This window comes from Carettochelys insculpta, chromosome 2, assembly GCF_033958435.1.
Source record: "Carettochelys insculpta isolate YL-2023 chromosome 2, ASM3395843v1, whole genome shotgun sequence".
Classification (NCBI taxonomy): Eukaryota; Metazoa; Chordata; order Testudines; family Carettochelyidae; genus Carettochelys; species Carettochelys insculpta.
In genome coordinates, this window is record NC_134138.1 from 46544204 (window position 1) to 46562284 (window position 18081).

The 18081-nt window shown below is 45.0% G+C and overlaps 1 protein-coding gene across 1 annotated transcript in view; it reads right to left on the reverse strand.

The window, feature by feature from the left end:
• Positions 1–10749: 10749 nt before the first annotated feature.
• PTDSS1 (phosphatidylserine synthase 1) overlaps positions 10750–18081 on the reverse strand; it is a 48988-nt gene continuing 41656 nt past the window's right edge. Inside the window, exons 12-13 of the mRNA XM_074986906.1 lie at positions 17871–17940; positions 10750–15105 (exon numbers count right to left, since the gene is read on the reverse strand). Of these exons, the coding sequence (XP_074843007.1) occupies positions 14996–15105; positions 17871–17940 (180 nt within the window). The 3' untranslated portion in view covers positions 10750–14995. The remainder of the gene's footprint in view (positions 15106–17870; positions 17941–18081) is intronic.

Below are 18081 nucleotides of genomic sequence, written 5' to 3' on the forward strand. Positions count from 1 at the left end.
CATCTAATGCAATTTGGATGCCTGTATGCAAGGCTGCATAGCCTTCCTGGACTATTGCCTTCAAGACCAGTTTTTTATCATCCAGGAGGAAGTCCACGACTGAGGTAAGTCTCATACAGTTGTCGAACTTATGGTTAGATAGATGCACGGCATAGTTGGCCATATGTAACAGTAGGGTGGAGGAAGAATATACCTTCCTCCTGAATAAGTCCAGTTTCTTTGCGGCCTTGTCAGACCCTGTGGATTTGTACTGTGGTGCCTTTGATCTGTGCTGAGAGGACTTCACCCTGAAGGAGTTCGGTTAGGGGCGGTTAAACAAAAACTCCATCCCCCTGGATGAGACAAAGTACTTTTTGTCCACCCGCTTTTGGTAGGTGGAATAGAAGCTGGGGTCTGCCAGATGTTTGTGGCTGCCTCCATGATGGCCTCATCTAGCAGGATGGTGATTTTTGATGATGTAGAAGGGCTTAGATTTTTGAGGAGCTTATGTTGCTTTTCCTGTACCTCTGCAACCTGTATGTCTTGGGAGTGCACTACCCTTTTAAAGAGCTCCTGAAATTGTTTAAGATAGTCTAGGGGAGATATATCTCCTGGGACGATCGCTTCGTCTGGGGAGGATGAGGAGGAATCGATCTGATATGCTTCCACTTGTTCCTTGGACACTTCCTGTGCCTGTTCCCTTAAAGATTCCAGGAGGAGGTCTATGGTTGACTCTGGACCTATCCTTGGTGGAGATACATGCGCTCCTTTTGAAGGAAGAGGTGAAAACTGTCTGTATGATGAACATTGGTGTGGGGATCTATCCCTTGGCCTTGAGCCTCAGTGCCGATAATGTTCATGATGACACGAATGACTGTAACAGCAAGGGCATGGACCTGGTGATGAAGACCTAGAACATGAGTGATGTCTGTATCTATAATGTTGAGAGAAGTGCGATCTCCTGCATGATGTGGGCATCGAAAGAAAGGTTACTCACCGTAGTAACAGTGGTTCTTCGAGATGTGTCCCCGTGGGTGCTCCACATTAGGTGTCGGGCTCGCCCGGCGCCGCAGATTGGATCTTCCAAGCAGTTTCTGCTGGACCATGCATGCGCCGGTGTGCGCCGCTCCCTTGCGCGCTCCTGGCCACGTGCGCGATCCGGTCCCCGCCAGTTCCTTGACCAACCGCCTTGGATGCTCCTGCAAAACACTAAACAGAGATCCGAAGCGGGGAGGATGGGCGGGTAGTGGAGCACCCACGGGGACACATCTCGAAGAACCACCGTTACTACGGTGAGTAACCTTTCTTTCTTCTTCGAGTGTCCCCGTGGGTGCTCCACATTAGGTGACTACCCAGCAGTAACCCAAGATAGGAGGTGGGTAATCGGATTATGTGCAGCTTGTCCCCGAGAGGACCGCTGTCGAGAGACGGGTATCCTCTTGGAATACCCTGTGAAGGGTGTAATGTTTGGCGAAGGTGTCAAAGGATGACCAGGTCGCCGCTCTGCAAATGTCTTTCAGCGCAACGCCCTTAAAAAAGGCTGTTGATGCCGCCACCGCCCTAGTGGAATGAGCCCTGGGAGTGGCCAGTAAAGGAGTCTTTTTGAGTTCGTAGCACATTTTTATGCAGGATACGATGCGCTTCGAGATTCTCTGCGAAGAGAGACCTTCTCCTTTCGATTTGGGAGCGAGAGAGACTAGGAGTCTATCCGTTTTCCGGAAGGACTTGGTCCTGTCTATATAGAAGGCTAGCGCCCTCCTCACGTCCACGAGGTGTAGGTGCGCCTCTTTGTTAGAGTTATGAGGCTTTGGATAAAACAAGGGTAAAACAATAGGTTCGTTAATGTGAAACTCAGAAGAAACTTTGGGAACAAAGGCTGGATGCAGCCGTATGGTTACCGCCTCCTTGGAAAAAACAGTGCAGGGTGGCGTTGCCATAACTGCCGCAAGCTCGCTCACCCTGCGAGCTGACATGATTGTGAGAAGAAAGGTCGTCTTTATCGTATGGAGGCGGAGGGAAACCGTGGCCAAGGGCTCGAACGGTGGTCCCGTTAGCACATTAAGCACCAGGTCCAAGTTCCACAAAGGTGGAAGCGGTTTCCGAGGGGGGTATAGGTTTACCAACCCTTTGAGGAACCTGGTAACCATGGGATGGGCGAACACCGTGTGCCCCTCCTTTTCGTGTCTGAACGCCGAAATGGCGGCAAGGTGGACCTTTAACGAGGATAGTGAGAATCCTCCTCTCTTGAGGTCCAGTAAATACTCTAATATCACAGGTATAAGCACCGAAAGGGGGGCTAGCTGTTTGGTAGAACACCATGCCGTGAAGCGAGTCCATTTCTGCTTGTAGGTCTTCCTGGTGGAAGTCCTCCTGCTACTTTCTAGGACTTCCTGCACTTCCTCCGTACATGTGCTCTCTAGGGAGCTGAGCCATGGATTAACCACGCTTGTAGTCGCAGGCCTTGGGGGTGCGGATGCACTATGGACCCCTGGGCTTGCGTGAGGAGATCTGGCGCCACCGGAAGGGGCATCGGTGGACGGTCCGACATGCGCAGGAGTAGGGGGAACCATTGCTGTCGATCCCACGTTGGGACTATCAGGATCATTCGGGCTCCTTCCCTCCTGGCTTTCTGCAAGACTTTGTGGACCAGCACTATGGAAGGAAAAGCGTAAAGCAGGGGGCCCCTCCACGAGATCGCGAATATGTCCCCCAGGGACCCCCGTCCCAGTCCTGCCCTGGAGCAGAATCGTGGGCACTTCTTGTTGTGTTGAGTGGCAAACAGGTCTATCTGGAGAAAACCCCATGCGTGCAAAATCGGTTGTAGCAGATCGGGACGGATCTGCCACTCGTGCGTGAGTGCAAACCACCTGCTCAGCTGGTCTGCCTTCACATTGTGAGCGCCTGGTAAGTACGAGGCTTTCAAGATTATATTGTTGGCGATGCACCAGTTCCATAACCGGACTGCTTCCGCACATAAGGCACGGGACCGAGCTCCTCCTTGCCGATTTATATAAAACATGGTAGAGGTATTGTCTGTACTGATCCCGACAACTTTGCCTTGTATATGGTCTCGAAAGTGTCTGCAGGCGTTGAACACTGCTCTGAGCTCCAGTATATTTATGTGCAGAGACTGCTCCGTGGAGGACCACAGCCCTTGAGTCACCTCTTTGCCCATGTGTGCTCCCCACCCTATGAGGGAGGCATCTGTAGTAAGAAAAACCGATATTTGTGGTTGGTGGAAGCATACCCCTATTAGCAAGTTCTTGGGGTTCACCCACCATTGCAGGGATTTGCGCACCTCTGCTGTGGCCGACACCACCCTGTGAACGGAGTGTGCTGCCGGTTTGTATACGCTCGCCAGCCAGTGCTGCATGCTGCGCATGTGTAACCTGGTGTTCTGTACTACGAACGTTGCCGCTGCCATGTGGCCCAGCAGCTGTAAGCACGTCAGGACCGGCACCGTAGGGCTGAAGGTGATGACCTACACGAGGGAGCCGATGGCCCGAAAGCGAGTCTCTGGTAGATACACCCTCGCTGTAATAGAATTTATGCGTGCCCCTATGAACTCTATGTCCTGTGTGGGGTCTATCTTTGATTTTGCCAGATTGATAACCAGGCCGAGCGACGAGAACGTGTCTGCTGTGACGTGTATCATGCGTAGTACCTCCTCCTTCGAGGCCCCTTTGAGTAGGCAGTCGTCCAGATATGGGAATATAAATACCCCGTCTGTGCAGGTAGGCTGACACCACTGCCAAGGTCTTGGTGAAGACTCTGGGGGCCGAGGAGAGGCCAAACGGTCGGACCTTGTATTGAAAATGTTCTTTGCTTACCATGAACCGGAGGAATCGCCGGTGAGCCAGATGGATAGTTATGTGGAAATACGCATCTTGTAAGTCGAGGGCTGCGAACCAATCTCCATCGTCCAGTGCCGTAAGGATGGAGGCGATTGTGATCATCCGAAAGCGGTGCTTGCGCAGGTACCGGTTGAGGCCTTGAAGATCTAAGATGGGCCTCCAGCCTCCTGTCTTTTTCTCCGTGAGGAAGTACCTCGAGTAGAACCCTTTCCCTTGCAGTTGCTCCGGCACTCTTTCCACTGCCCCTATGAGCATGAGATGGTCTACCACCTGCTTGAGCCTCGCTATGTGGGAGACCTCCTGGAGGTGGGGCCTGGGTGGAGGTCGTGGCGGTGGGAGCGACTGGAAGGGGATGGCGTACCCCGTGGCTATGATCTCCAGCACCCATTTGTCTGTGGTGATCCTTTGCCACCGGTCGTAAAATGGTCGGAGGCGATGGTGGAATAGCCGCTTCGGATGACTTTGTGCGATGGTAGTGATGGCGCAGCCCTGGATCTGTGTGTTAAACTTGTGGCCTTTGGCCCTGCCCCGAGGACGCACGGCTCTGTTGGGAACGTCGCCCGGGAGTTCTGTACTGCTGGTGCTGTTGATGTCGCCCTTGCTCGTAACCCCTGTGGTACTGGGGACGCTGTTGCTGGTATTGGTACCGTCTCTGTTGAGGGTAGTACTTTTTCTTTCTGTATGGAGGGGTGTAAATCCCCAGGGTCCTAAGTGTGGCTCTTGAATCTTTACTGGAATGAAGGACCGAGTCAGTTGATTCAGCAAACAGCTTCTGCGAGTCGAAGGGAAGATCGACTATCTTTGCCTGCAGATCCCTCGGTATACCCGAAGTCTGGAGCCAGGACTCCCTTCGCATCACCACTGCCGTAGCTGTGGAGCGTGCTGCTGTGTCCGCAACATCCAGGGCGATCTGAACTCCCGTCCTTGAGGCCGCGTAGCCTTCTTGCACGATGGCCTTGAGCACTGGTTTCTTGTCCTCTGGAAGCGAGTCCATGAGGGAGGTTAACCTAGTGTAGTTGTCGAAATTGTGGTTCGCTAGATGCGCTGCGTAATTTGCCATTTGCAACAGTAGAGTGGAGGAGGAGTAGACCTTTCTGCCGAACAGCTCTAGCTTCTTGGCATCTTTGTCTGTTCCCCCTGTCTTGAATTGAGATGTCTTTGATCTTTGTTGCGACGACTCCACCACCAAGGAATTTGGTTGTGGGTGGCTGAACAGGAACTCCATGCCCTTCGCCAGCACGAAGTATTTCTTATCCGCTCTCTTGTGGACAGGCGGAATAGTCGCAGGGGTCTGCCATATCATAGTGGCGGACTCCAAGATTGCTTCATCAAGCGGTCTTGCTATTTTGGAGGAGGCCGGAGGTCTCAGATTTTTGAGGAGCTTATGGTGTTTCTCTTGCACCTCTGCTGTCTGGATGCCTTGCGTGAAGGCCACCCTCTTAAACAGCTCTTGAAACTGTTTGAGATCGTCCGGAGGATGGACGTCTCCCAGGGCCATAGCCTCATCTGGGGAGGAGAGCGAGGAACCACTAGGGTATGCCTCTCTGGACCCTTCCGGTTCCTGTTGGTGATGGTACATCCTCTTGCTGGAAGCTTGCAAGGGAAAATCTCGGGGTTCCATAACCAGTTCCCCCTGAGATACTTGAGTCTCTGCCCCCGTTCGCGATTGCCCTCGGGGATACGGGACCGTCGGTGGGGATCTTTCCCTGGTAGATTGCCGGTGGTGTCTATGCCCCGCGTGATAGGGGCGACCATGGCAGCATGGGCACTGTTCTTGGGAAGGTGACCTAGACCACTCCCTTGGTGCATACCCTCTGCGTCTGGGGGAGCGAGATCATCGAGAGATCTGGGACACTGGAGAGAGCGATTTGTGATAGTATTCCAGCGGCTCAAACCCTAGGAAGGGTGAAGGTGGTCCCAGCCAGGGCGAGGCTGGTTGTAAAAATGGAGACGGGGGCTCCGGGTAGGCTAGGGGGGACCCCTGCCTTCTGGTTGGAGTCTGCAGCATAAGCGGAGGGCTGAGAGAAAGCAACTGTGCAGCCCTGTCTGGAGAGGGGCTGTGGTGCCTTGTTTTGTGTGCAGCCTTCCCCCTCCCTTGAGGAGGTAGCTCCGCCCCCTGACGTGTAGGGGATCTCGGCCCCGTCCGCGCCGTGCTCGGCACGCTCATGGGCGGTGCCGCATGGGCGGTGTCCTCCGGTGCCTCGGTTGTTACTAGGACTGGACTGAATGCCGTCCCGCTTGTTGTTTGTTTTTCTTTTTTTTTTTGAAAATAACAACTGGCTAACTTAACAGTAGCCTAAGAACTTGAAAACTCTAAAGAAAAAACAGTTAAAACCATTGAATACGCTAACTTGGCCGTCGCCTAGTCGGATTCCGTCTGCAGCCGACGGCGGTTAAGAGGAACTGGCGGGGACCGGATCGCGCACGTGGCCAGGAGCGCGCAAGGGAGCGGCGCGCACCGACGCATGCGCGGTCCGGCAGAAACTGCTTGGACGATCCGATCTGCGGCGCCGGGCGAGCCCGACACCTAATGTGGAGCACCCACGGGGACCACTCGAAGAACACCACTCTACTTACATTTCGGTGTATAGCGTATAGAGCAATATAAAACAGGTCATTGTCTGTGTGAAATTTTAGTTTGTTCTTACTTTTTTAGTGCTTTTAATGTAGCCTGTTGTAAACCTGGGTAAATATCTAGATGAGTTGATGCATCCCCAGAAGACCTAGTGTATCCCAAGGTGTATGCATATCTCTGGATGAGGACCATGGATTTGTGCAACTGCAGAGCTACTGGTAACAGTTATTACTCCTTAGTCTTTTCCTAATCCATTTCCCTGCTTCTCCTTAAACTTATTCTGAATGTGGTCAAATGGAACGCGCTGATCCTAGCAAACTTGTGATCCAAATGTGAAAATAAGCTGACATGCAGAACTAAGTGTGTGTGTGTATATAAAACACTTAGTGGTAATATTGTGCGCTTTGGGATACCTACTGTTCTCCCAGCACATATAGTGAAAAGAACCACGTTGCATTGACTAATCTAATAAAAAGTATAACAAGTTTTGGCAGAATACATTTTTTTGTTAATAAACCTTAGTAAATTCCTTCACTGTACTGTTTCTCCTCCATGTAGGGTTCTGTGAGAAGTACTAAAAGTCAGGTTAAAACAGAAAAGCAACATTGTACATTTCCCTCAGTGATGTAGCAATAGAGAACAGAATTAGGGACTGCAAGGTTCTGTGTTTCCTTTACTCAGAACCCTGCACTTTTGATTCTTCAGTCAGCTTACAGAATCGTAGAATACTAGAACGGGAAGGAGCCTTGAGAGGTCTTCAAGTCCAGTCCCCTGTGCCCACGGCAGGTCCAAGCACCATCTAAGCATGGAACTGTGGTGGGTTTAGTAAAGTGTTGGAAAATTCAGAGTTTGTTACACAAATTCTACTGAGGATGAATTCAGTTATCAGTAATGAACCAACATTTGAAGAACAGTGAAAATACCAATGCAACCATCCAAACAAAACAGAGCCGAGCTCACTGGAGTACACTGCTTTCCAGAAAGGAATAGAAGAATCAGCTTAAAAGTGTCTCCCCATTTCCCGTGAGCATCCCTGTGAAACGCAGATTTTAGTCAGTACAAGGTGTGAAAGAGAAGAGGATAAGCCAAAATGTCCATTGCTCCAGAGGTTATTCAATAAGGGCCAAATCCTCCACCCACTGAACACCTGATCATTAATCAAAACTAAAAATGGATTCTCTAAACGGCTAGGATCATCTAGACATTAATATGTGGACTTATTGCTATCCTAACTCCTACAAAGCAGCTGTCATTAATAATTAGAATCCACCTTGAGGTCTATATTATAAATAGCAATTTCAGTATCTTTGACACATCTTCATTTTTTCTGGAAAAAATAAATTTAGTGGTGTGAGAAGATCGAAAATTTCCTAAGCTCTAGTGACTTCTCACCAACCCCAGTGCCTATAATAGAGAAAGAAATAGTATTTTGTATTCAGTTGTCTTAGTTTCTCCAACAAGACCAGAGATGAAAGAATAAGAGTTTGAGCAAGCAAACTTGTAGTCTCATTAACACATTCAGAGATGGCTCCTGTGAAAGAGCCCAAGGCGTTGTGGGTCACGGCATAGCTCACTATAGAAAACAAGAGTTTTCCTTAGCTAAGAAGAACAGCCTTTTCAAACAGCAATCATCGTCCTAGCTCCACATCCCACCCAATGAGTGCTGGTAATGGGAGAGAAGCCAGAGGGCCCTGCCCACAGATCCCCTACCAAAGGGCTATTGGAGAGATCTGTACTCCCTTCCAACAGGAAAGCTATTTGGACAACCACCTGGTGGTTGTGGCAGTGTGCTACAAATGCAATGTAAATCTCCTTCCAAAGACAATTTTTTAAGCTGTCAAGGTGAAAGCTACCATTTAATGTTTTAATTAAAATGCCTCAAACTGTTCATTTGTGTGCATTTTGCCTTGGTTACTTTTCAGTAAATATCACATTATTTGATAACAGTAACAGATTATAGTTGTGTGCACAGTACATGCAATTGAAAATGGGAGCTATAGATTTCTCTGAAACATCAGGCCAGGAGCGAATGAATTTGGTCACCCAAAATTACAAAGCAGCTTTGGGAAAATTCAGGCCTTATTTTGTATTTGCATCACGGCATCACCTAGAGACCCCACCCAAGAGTGGCACCCATTTGTGCTGGGAACCATACACAGACACAGGAAGGAGACTATTAATGCCCAGAAAGACAACAATTCAAGTGGATATCAAACATTTTATTGAAAATTTATACTTGGGATATTTAGATGCAGAGTTTATCAATGTTCATTTTAAAAACTCACCAAGCACTTCAACTTCCTCACCCCATCTAATTTTATACTTGTTTATCTAAAGCTCATTCTGTAAAGTCCACAAAAGCATGGTGGGTTTAAAAAAACCAAACAGAATACCCACACAAAATAAGTCACCAGGACCTTCCATTTTTATCTGCAACCTTAAAAATATGAAGAATACTAAAATTAAATCCATATGTACACTGCAGTATATATAGTGTGGTGCTTGCATTATTGCTGATTATAGGAATTCAGTGTTTATAATTTGCATTCTTTCCCAGGCTCCTTCAAAAAGAAAAGAAAAAAAGCAAAGAGCTTAGGTTTATGCTCCTGTCAGATCATAAATCAGATTCTAGAACACAGTGGCAGCTAAACACTGCCCCCTTGTGTGAGGAGGTTCCCAAGCTGGAGACCAGGCCTGCAGATTGCTAATGGAAACACTAGGGTAAGATCCACAATGGAGAGACAGAAATTTATGACAAAGGGATGTTAAAACACTTTGTAGAAGTCTGCATAACTACCTCATGTTTTGACATGGAACCACACTGTAACTACGGACGTACAAGGAAATTCAGAACTTATTACACAAATTCTGCTGAGGATGAATTGAGTTATCAGTATAATCAACCAACATTTGAAGAATACAACCATCTAAACAAAACAGAACTAAGCTCACTGGAGTACACTACTGTCAAGAAGGGAATGGAAGAATCAGCTCCTCCAGTTTTCCTGTAAAATATAGAATCAGTCCTCAGTACAAGGTGTGACAGTGGAGATAAGTCAAAATGTCCACTGCTCCAGAGGTTATTCAGTAAGGGCCAAATCCTCTACCTACTGAAATCAATGGTATCCATTACCCGTTTTGCTGTAAAGAGAGAGGTTTTATGCTTTGAAATCTTTTGGGGGAGGTGCTCTCAGACCCACCTGGCCTGTTATTAACATATCATGAGAAAAGCAAATGGACAAAAAGGTAATTGTCAACTGATCCATCCCCTGTGACCCATATCCAGTTTCTCGCAAACAGAGGCTACGGACATCTTCCATGCTCCTCCTGGCTAATAGCCACTGATGGACCTACCCTCTGTGAATTTATCTAGCGTGGTTTTTTTGTTTTTCTTTCTTTTTTTTTTTAAATCTTATTGTAGTCTTGAGCTTCACAACACCCTCTGGCAAAGAGGAGATTGATCAATTGATAACAATGCAACTTTTTGCTTTTCTATTTTTTTACATGTACTTCCTTCTAGCACTGAAAACCTCACGTTTCTGAAAAAGAAAGATACATGGTTAAAAAAAAGCTTCACAAATTCCTTGTATTCACTATTTGAAAGCAGCAATGCTGGTTGTAAATTACAAGTCATGTATATCTCATCTAAAACAGGCCATGGTTTTGCAGACAATAAGTATCATCAGCATTACAAGTATGTCTGCCAGAAAGCTTCTTGTGATCAAATATAGGCCTCAGTCTGTGCCTGCAGCGTCTAGGCACTGTGCTGCCTGATGGTTTTAGCATATTTCAATAGCAAATAAAAACCCCATTTACCACTCTGTTTTTATACAGTTTAAGAATAGGGCTGCAGCAGTAACTACATTAGTTGTGAAAGCTAAGCCTAAGTATTCCTGTTATTCAAATGTTGCTATCGTAATTCACTGATGGAGGTGTGAGCACAAGCCCACCAGCTAATAACCTGTGTCTTCCTATTCCTCTATGAAAAACCTTTCTGCTCACCTTAGGTCTGCAATCAAAGTCAGTTTGGAACAACTCAGTTCTTTGTTTTGGATATCCAAAATGCAAAACATACAGCTAGGTATACTAGAGGTATCCTGCCTGTTAGAACCCTGAGAAGTGGTGTCAGAAGCAAGACAAAGCAGAAATATTACTTATTTACTTCAAATGCCTGCTGTCCTTCCAAGTAGCAGATTGCAGTGAGACCTCAAAGTATTTTATTTTAGGATGATTCCATGATGAACTAGATGAATTTGTTAAGTCTGCAATTAGTAGTATAAAAATTCATAGCGTCTAACGCAATTGCATGCCACACCCTGATGAACACAGATGACAAACACGTAGTGGTTACATGGGCAGTTTTACTGAGTTACTGCAAAACACGATACTTGGCAATCATTACAGAGCAATTTTATTAAAAAACAATGTAAAAGATGGTAATCCTGTGCCATCTCATGACAATGTTGTAAATAACAAGGCTTTGGTAGCTGAAACAGCCACTGTTTTATTCACAAATGAGGAACAAATGAACAGAAATCAAGCTCCTCCCTGATTTTCATTGCAGTATTTTATTAGATAATGTATTTAAATTTATGCAGCTCTCCATTCAGCTTTAATATTGGCAAGTTGGTAGTGAGGGTCAGTTTTGATGGCTTGCAGTTCATTTTATGCCTCCTAGCATTCCGTGTCTTGAAAACCATCTATTACTTTTAAATCTGCTTGGTCTTCTAAAGTGTTGCCACCAGCCTCTGCTTACTGCTATACTAGACTGAATTGGGTCCCGTCAATGACTGGCATTACATGCCATCTCTGGAGGACAAATTCAGTCCTTTTAGTGGCACAGGATATTTTGTTTTAAAACGGATGGACAGAATAATAGGAGAGAGAAAAGAATAAAAGGAAGGAGAGATGAGAAGCCATGGAAAGAAAGGAGTAAAAAAAGGGACAGTGCATTGGTGACAGCAACAACTATTCAAGCAGCAGAATTCTTGATACAAGGAAGTTATATTAATATAACTGCTCAAGTTATTCATCACTCCCACTAGCTATTGCACATGAACAGTATATGGAGTTCAGCGAGTGGGGAGAGGGAATGATAACTACTTCAGATTTACAGCAGTGATCAAAAGCACCTTCTGATTTGTGCCAATACCAGGCCCACTGCCATGGAAAATGGAGTGAAAAGATCATTTGTCAGCCAGCAGGTGGATTGTCAGAACACGTGTCAACTGCTGCCAGGGTTGCTGGCCGAGGGAAGAAAGTGTCATTTTTCAAACACGCTTAAAATAGAGGTGAGCAAACTTTTTGCAGTGGGCCCCACTTTTTGTCCCTGCGATTAGCAGGGCCCCCCAATGGCCTGGAAGTGAGCAGAGGTCTCCCAGAAGTGACACGTGTCATGCTCCCATGGTGGCTGCAGGGTGGGGGTGGGAGGAGGCAGGCCAATTGCGCTGCCACCCCTTATGAAACTTCATGCCTCCCCACTCTGTGCACTCCTGCACTGGGATGTTATGGGCATCACGTTAAGCAGTGCTCACACTGCAGGCAAGTCTCCTAGGAGAGGCAGAACCCTGCCTAACCAAAGCATGGGGCAAATACCTGCTCCTGACTTTCACCGGGAAAGGCCTGGCGGGGGTCTCACACAGTTCCCCAGGCACAACTGTGGTTCACCCCCAACCCCTGCTGACTGCTGCCTTAGCCTCTAGTCCCCCCTTCTACTCTCTAACCATGTCCAGCACTTGCACCTGTGCCCCCTGACATCTCTTCACAGGGTATCCAGAGAAGCCCTCGCAAAGTTGGCTGCAAAGTTCAAGGCTCCCTCCCTGGGCTGGGTGGACCAGCAGTGGGGATGGAGCAGGGCAAGGCAGTAGCAGAGCAGTGCAGCTCACTTCCCCCTGGCTTGCTCTCTTTCCTCACTGCCTCCAGAGCAAGCCACAGGCTGCTCAGCAGCAGCCTTTTGGTGCCCTGCTTGGCATCCCCAGCAGCATGGTATGGCTGCAGGCAGCAAGCTCAGGTTTCATGTGGGGCAGCAGCAGTCAGCTCTGCTTGCCTGCAGCTATGCCAGGGAGGAGGGGGCAGGGCTAGGCAGAAGACAGTAGAGGCTAGGGGAGCCAGTGGAGGCCAATTGCTCTGTGCCCCCCTTTTTGAAATCTCACCCCCCACCGCCCATTGTGGCCCCTGGCCTAACAGACTCTACTTAAGTTCCCCCTGCCTCTTCCACTCTCCCTTTAATTTTCAAAGGCCTTAAAAAAAGCCCCCTGGAAAACACATAAAAGATGTTTTTTCTGGGCACTCTTTTTCCGTAGGCATTATGAGTGAAAAGTCCTGACCTACATTTACTGGTTTGACGTGTGCTCATTGTAACAGAATACCGAAGTCAGAACCTTTAGCAGATGAACTTTCAACTTCATAGAACTTGCTTTTTTAAATGTTTAGGGTCCAATTCACAAGTGTGAGCACCAATTCTGTACTTACAAAAGTCTGCATACACCCACTGTGTGGGGGAAATGGATAACTGGGTACATAAGCTACAGTTTACACAAGACTGTGAGATTTTTATGTACAATGCGAGTGCACATTTTGCATGCACAGAACAGGTTCTCACCTTTGAAAACTGTTCTTTAAATTTAAAATTATACATCTAAAATACAAAACATAGATATGATGTTTAACTTCAACTTCTTGCTTTGGTATTGAATCTATAGGAAAGAACAATTCACACTGTCATCATCAGTCTTGCACTGACAATTATACACAAGTGAAATATAGCAGTAACATTCAAATAGCCACAGAAACTTGCCAGTACATTCAACAATACGCAAATGGTGATGCCACAGAGCTTAGCATTGGTAATATAAATGAAAACAGAATAGCTGTAGAAAGATTAAAAAAATATGCCAGACATTTTTTCCTTTTTTGCAGCAAAAATGACATAGCAGCTTTCAATACAATTTAGTTCTTCAGTTGTACACTTGTGTTGAACTGAAGAAAATAAGAAGGGCTTCCATGAGTTAGACAGCAGCATAATAAGTGCATTCAAAATGCTGATAATCTGTGGCACATAAATCATCATGAAATACACATAGGATGGTTTTTCCTACCTGGTGTCATATCATAGTCTTTACCATCATTGTATAGTGCATAACCTATGGCAAACTACTGTAACATTTCTTAGAAATTAAACCTTAGTCATGAAAGGACTCATGGAGATTTTATTTATTTTTCTTAACATGTCTGCTTTGCTAAATTCTCTAGGATTATGGACCCCACAACCCAGTTGGCACAAAAAAATCCTGATAATTTAGTGTATGAACTGATAGATCTCATAGGTCTACTCGAAGATTACTCATTATGCTAGCTGCAGAGAATCATTCACCCTGATATAACAAGGATGATTTACTCGCTGCTTGCCATGTAACAGCATATTGGGAAATAGCAAGCCTTATATAAACATAGTAACATTTTGTTACCCCTTCCGCTCTTCCAAACACTGAGTCCTTACAAGAGACTGCAAATGCACAAAAAACAGAGCTGCAGAACTTCATGAAGAAGCTGCCTTCTCATGACACTGTGCTAGTACTGAAAGTGGCTAATCAGCCTTTAACACAAATCTTGTTTAAAACTTCAGACAATCCAACTACATCTGAAATGTAGGAGAATCAAAGTATTTTACAGTGCATGACAACTGAATAATGCCTACCAGTACTATACACATATTGCTACTTGCAGGTAATGGGAACAAATGCACAGTGGAAAATGAGGCCGGGGAAAGGTAAACCAAAGTATACTACACCTGCCCCTGGAGTCAACAGGTAAAGCCCTCAGCACTGTGTGACAAGATCCATAGATGTCTGTGAATTAGGTTTGAACAAATGGAACAGGGAACAGAATCCCAAATAAGGAAACATTTGAAATTAACTATGCTTTCTTTACAAGAAACCTGGACACACTCCCCAGTTGGTAAACACCTACCACCAAGGAGAGTGGCATTAAAATGAGTGACTGGATACATGTATGAATTTACTTAAAATAAAAAGAACCATTGGTATAGAAAAGTTTAGTTGTCAGACTGAGAATGAAAGGCACAGTTGCTTTTAACCAAAGCCTGTGTATGTTTCAAAACAAAGACACAAAACCAACCAACCAATCCCATGCCATTTCCCTCCCCCAATAAAACTAAAAATCCCCAAGACATCTGGTTATCAGCCACTAACTTCTGGGTTAATGTTCTCAACAAAGATTTTAAAAATGCAAATCATGATACCCGAACATAAACCATCACATATCTACCAAAAGCAAACTACTTTTCCTTTCAACATACTACTACCTGTTTCTGAATGACCAGCGCTAAAGAAATGATATTTAAATCAGCAAATGGCACATGGCAACAGGAAATGATTTGCAATACATTGATGGCTGTATCTTAAAAGGTACTAGACCCTTAAAAGGTACTAGACCCTTCACTTGCTGCAAACACTTTCCCCCTTCTTCCTCCTATTTTCTTATTAACCTTCTAATAGGGAATTAAGAACTAGGTCCAGTCTTCTTTCTCATTTCTAGGCACATTCTGGAACATCTTTAGAGACTGATCTTATTTCTTGCCAATTCCATTGGTTACTTTTGTTTTAGAATGACGATTCCTTCTTCTAGATGAATGGCTCTCAATGTTGCTTGAATGTTTTGGTGGACTATCTTCAGTACCTACAAAAAATCAAAATCTGTTTAAGGTTTGGGGCTGTTGATAGGTGTCAGTTTTTTAGGTTTCCTTAGATATGTATTGCTAGCAGATTTACCTGAGGTTGCTTGGGTCCTTAACTCAATTTCCACTCCCCTCCATTTGGGTTACCACATTTGACCATTCAAAAAAAAAAGGACACCCCCGAGAATGAGTGTATCTGTACCATTGTCTACCAACTCATGTTGTACTGATGTACTAGATAGACTTTAACACAATGTGAGTTGGTAGATACTGATACAGATATACTCCCTCTCATGGGTGTCTTTTTTTTTTTATATGGTAACCCTATTTAAATTAAAAGGACATGTACATGCTTTATTCAAATGACTGTATTTTTCAAAAAGTGTTACTTTGATTAAGTTAATTTTTATTCTGATTTCTTTAAAAAGACTTAACATTTTATATTTTTTAGTAATTTTTTAAAACTGGGAATTCGTTATGTGTATTTTTTCTTCAACACCATAATCTTTTAACATTTGCTATGTTTTAACAAAAATGGCTATAGTCAGTTTGGTTTCCTGTAACAATTTCTTCTAGTTTTCAAACCCTAAACACTGATATTCTGTTTGGTTCTAGGAGAAGCAATGCTATCCCCAGGCACATCCCATTTTCCAGAGACAACCAAATCCTTACGTTGCTTAAAGTTATGGTAAGAGGATGCCATATGCTGAACTTGGTGGTCCTAGCTCTTACCATTTAGAAGGACTTCATGACCAAACAGACAGACAAACTAACTCTCAAAAATAGAATAAATTTAAATTAAACGAATTCTTTCAGGCTGATACTATTAGTCTGAGACTAGCACTCCATCTACTGGCCGCACTAAAACATTTATTTTCTCTTCTGGGAAAAAAGACCTCTTTCTCCAGGCAACTTCAAAAAATTAAACTAAAGTGTGTTGCTAAAATGTCCCCCATTTAAACTCATGTTGCTCATTTTAAATCACATTCAAATTTGGCACCCCTCTTCTCATCCTGTTGACAATTCTTTACACTAGAAAATAAGAACCATGAAATGGAGGCTGAAGAGAGTTAGGGAACAAATCCTCACATCACCAAGTTTCTTGCATGAATAATTGTTTAACATCTGTCGGTTTGGATCTTTGTCACACACTGTTCCACATTTGGCCTGTGCAGGTGGAGAGGTATGATGATGATTAATACACACTGACATTAACCTCTTACAAGCTTTAATACTGGGCAAATAGCTCTGGTAAAATCAGGGGACACTGTCAAAGCATTTTTTTCTTCTCCCCCTATGCCTGAAAAGTCTATTTGAACATATGTTTTTTTAAAGAACAAAATCCAGTGTTATTTAAATAACAATCTGAGCAGAAATCAATACCAACAACCTGGAAAATCTGTGCATTCAACTGAAGAAAACAGTGTGAGAGTGCTTCAAGAGCTGGAATTCCAGGAAGTTGCAATGAACAAAAATATTGTTTTAATGATGTAAATACACCTGGAGTGTAACCTCTGAGTGATAGTTTCCAGATGCTAATCTTGTCTTTCTTCTACAGGAAGGCCCTTACTAAAGCGTGAGACAGAGAAAACAGGCTACCTACTTGACTTTCATTGCAGCAAAAAGGAACAAAGAAAAACGGTCTGCCTGTTTGTGTGGACCCTCCTGACCCGCATTAAATTAACTGATGTACTTTGATCTAGTTCTCTTTTGAAACAAAATGCACATCCAGAGGGCCCATAGGGAGAGTTAGGCTGTGACAGGCTAGTGCAGGATAGAATGGCACTCCAACTTGCCATGAAATAAATGTTCATGTAGTCAGGCCCTTAGTGTCAACAGGAACACAAGCTCCTGGAAACATTCTTATCTGCTCATTAAATAAGCAGGCATCAAAGTACACTCTAAATTCGGGCTGCTGCTACACTACCATTCTCCTGTCGGAAGTGCCATGGTAATGAAGCAATTCGAAGCAGGCTAATGACAAGCTAATATGCATATTCAGCACCTCATTAGCATAACAGTGGCCATATGAACAGACTTCGAATTTCAGACTGACAGTGTAGAGGGGGGGCAGCTTCAAAAGAAGCACCCCAATTTGACATTTCCTTACTCCAATCTAGTTCTGTGGGAGTAAAGGAATATTGAAGTGGGGCACTTATTTTGAAGCTGTCCCCACCTACACTGTCAATCTGCAATTCGAAGTCTGTTCGTATGGCCACCATTATTCTAATGAGGTGCTGAATATGCACATTAGCTCCTCATTAGCCTGCTTCGAATTGCCTCATTACCATGGCACTTCCGATGGTAGAATGGTAGTGTAGCAGCAGCCTTAGATGTTCATTTGCACCCATATATGGGACGGTCAGTGAGAAAACCTGTCCAACAAAGTTATGAAATTCTCCAGTCTGACACATTGGCTACCACGAAGAGATGGAACAGCAACAGGAGCCATTTGTTCCATTAAAAATTAAATTACAATTCAAACAAACTGAAAGAGATGACTTAGTTGGGGCTGATCCTGCTTGGGGTAGGGTGCTGGACTCGATGACCTCTTGAGGTCCCTTCCAGCTCTGTGATTCTATGAAAAGCAGTGGTGAAAAATAAGAGTGGATTTGCAGCTTATTTCTGTAATGGACTTGAACTGCTGGGGAGTGTCAGAAAGTAAATCAAATAAACTGTATTGCAGGTTCCTCAAGTTACATTTGTTAGGACTGAACTGGGTTCCCAGCGACACAACACTGAGAATGTGCGTACAAAGCAGCAGTACCTTTAGTGAATTTAGAATGAAGCCAGGAGGCATCTGGGCTGTATGGGCTGTCCTCACTTTCCGACAAGGTCTGTAAAGAGAAGGACGCACAACATTGGGATGATGGATCCAAGCTTCTCCTTTCCACTACATTTTCTGTTAGGCTGCAACAAGAATTCTGACAAAAATGCTAATAGAAGTAAAGGCCTTTCCCTGTCTTATCAAACACAAT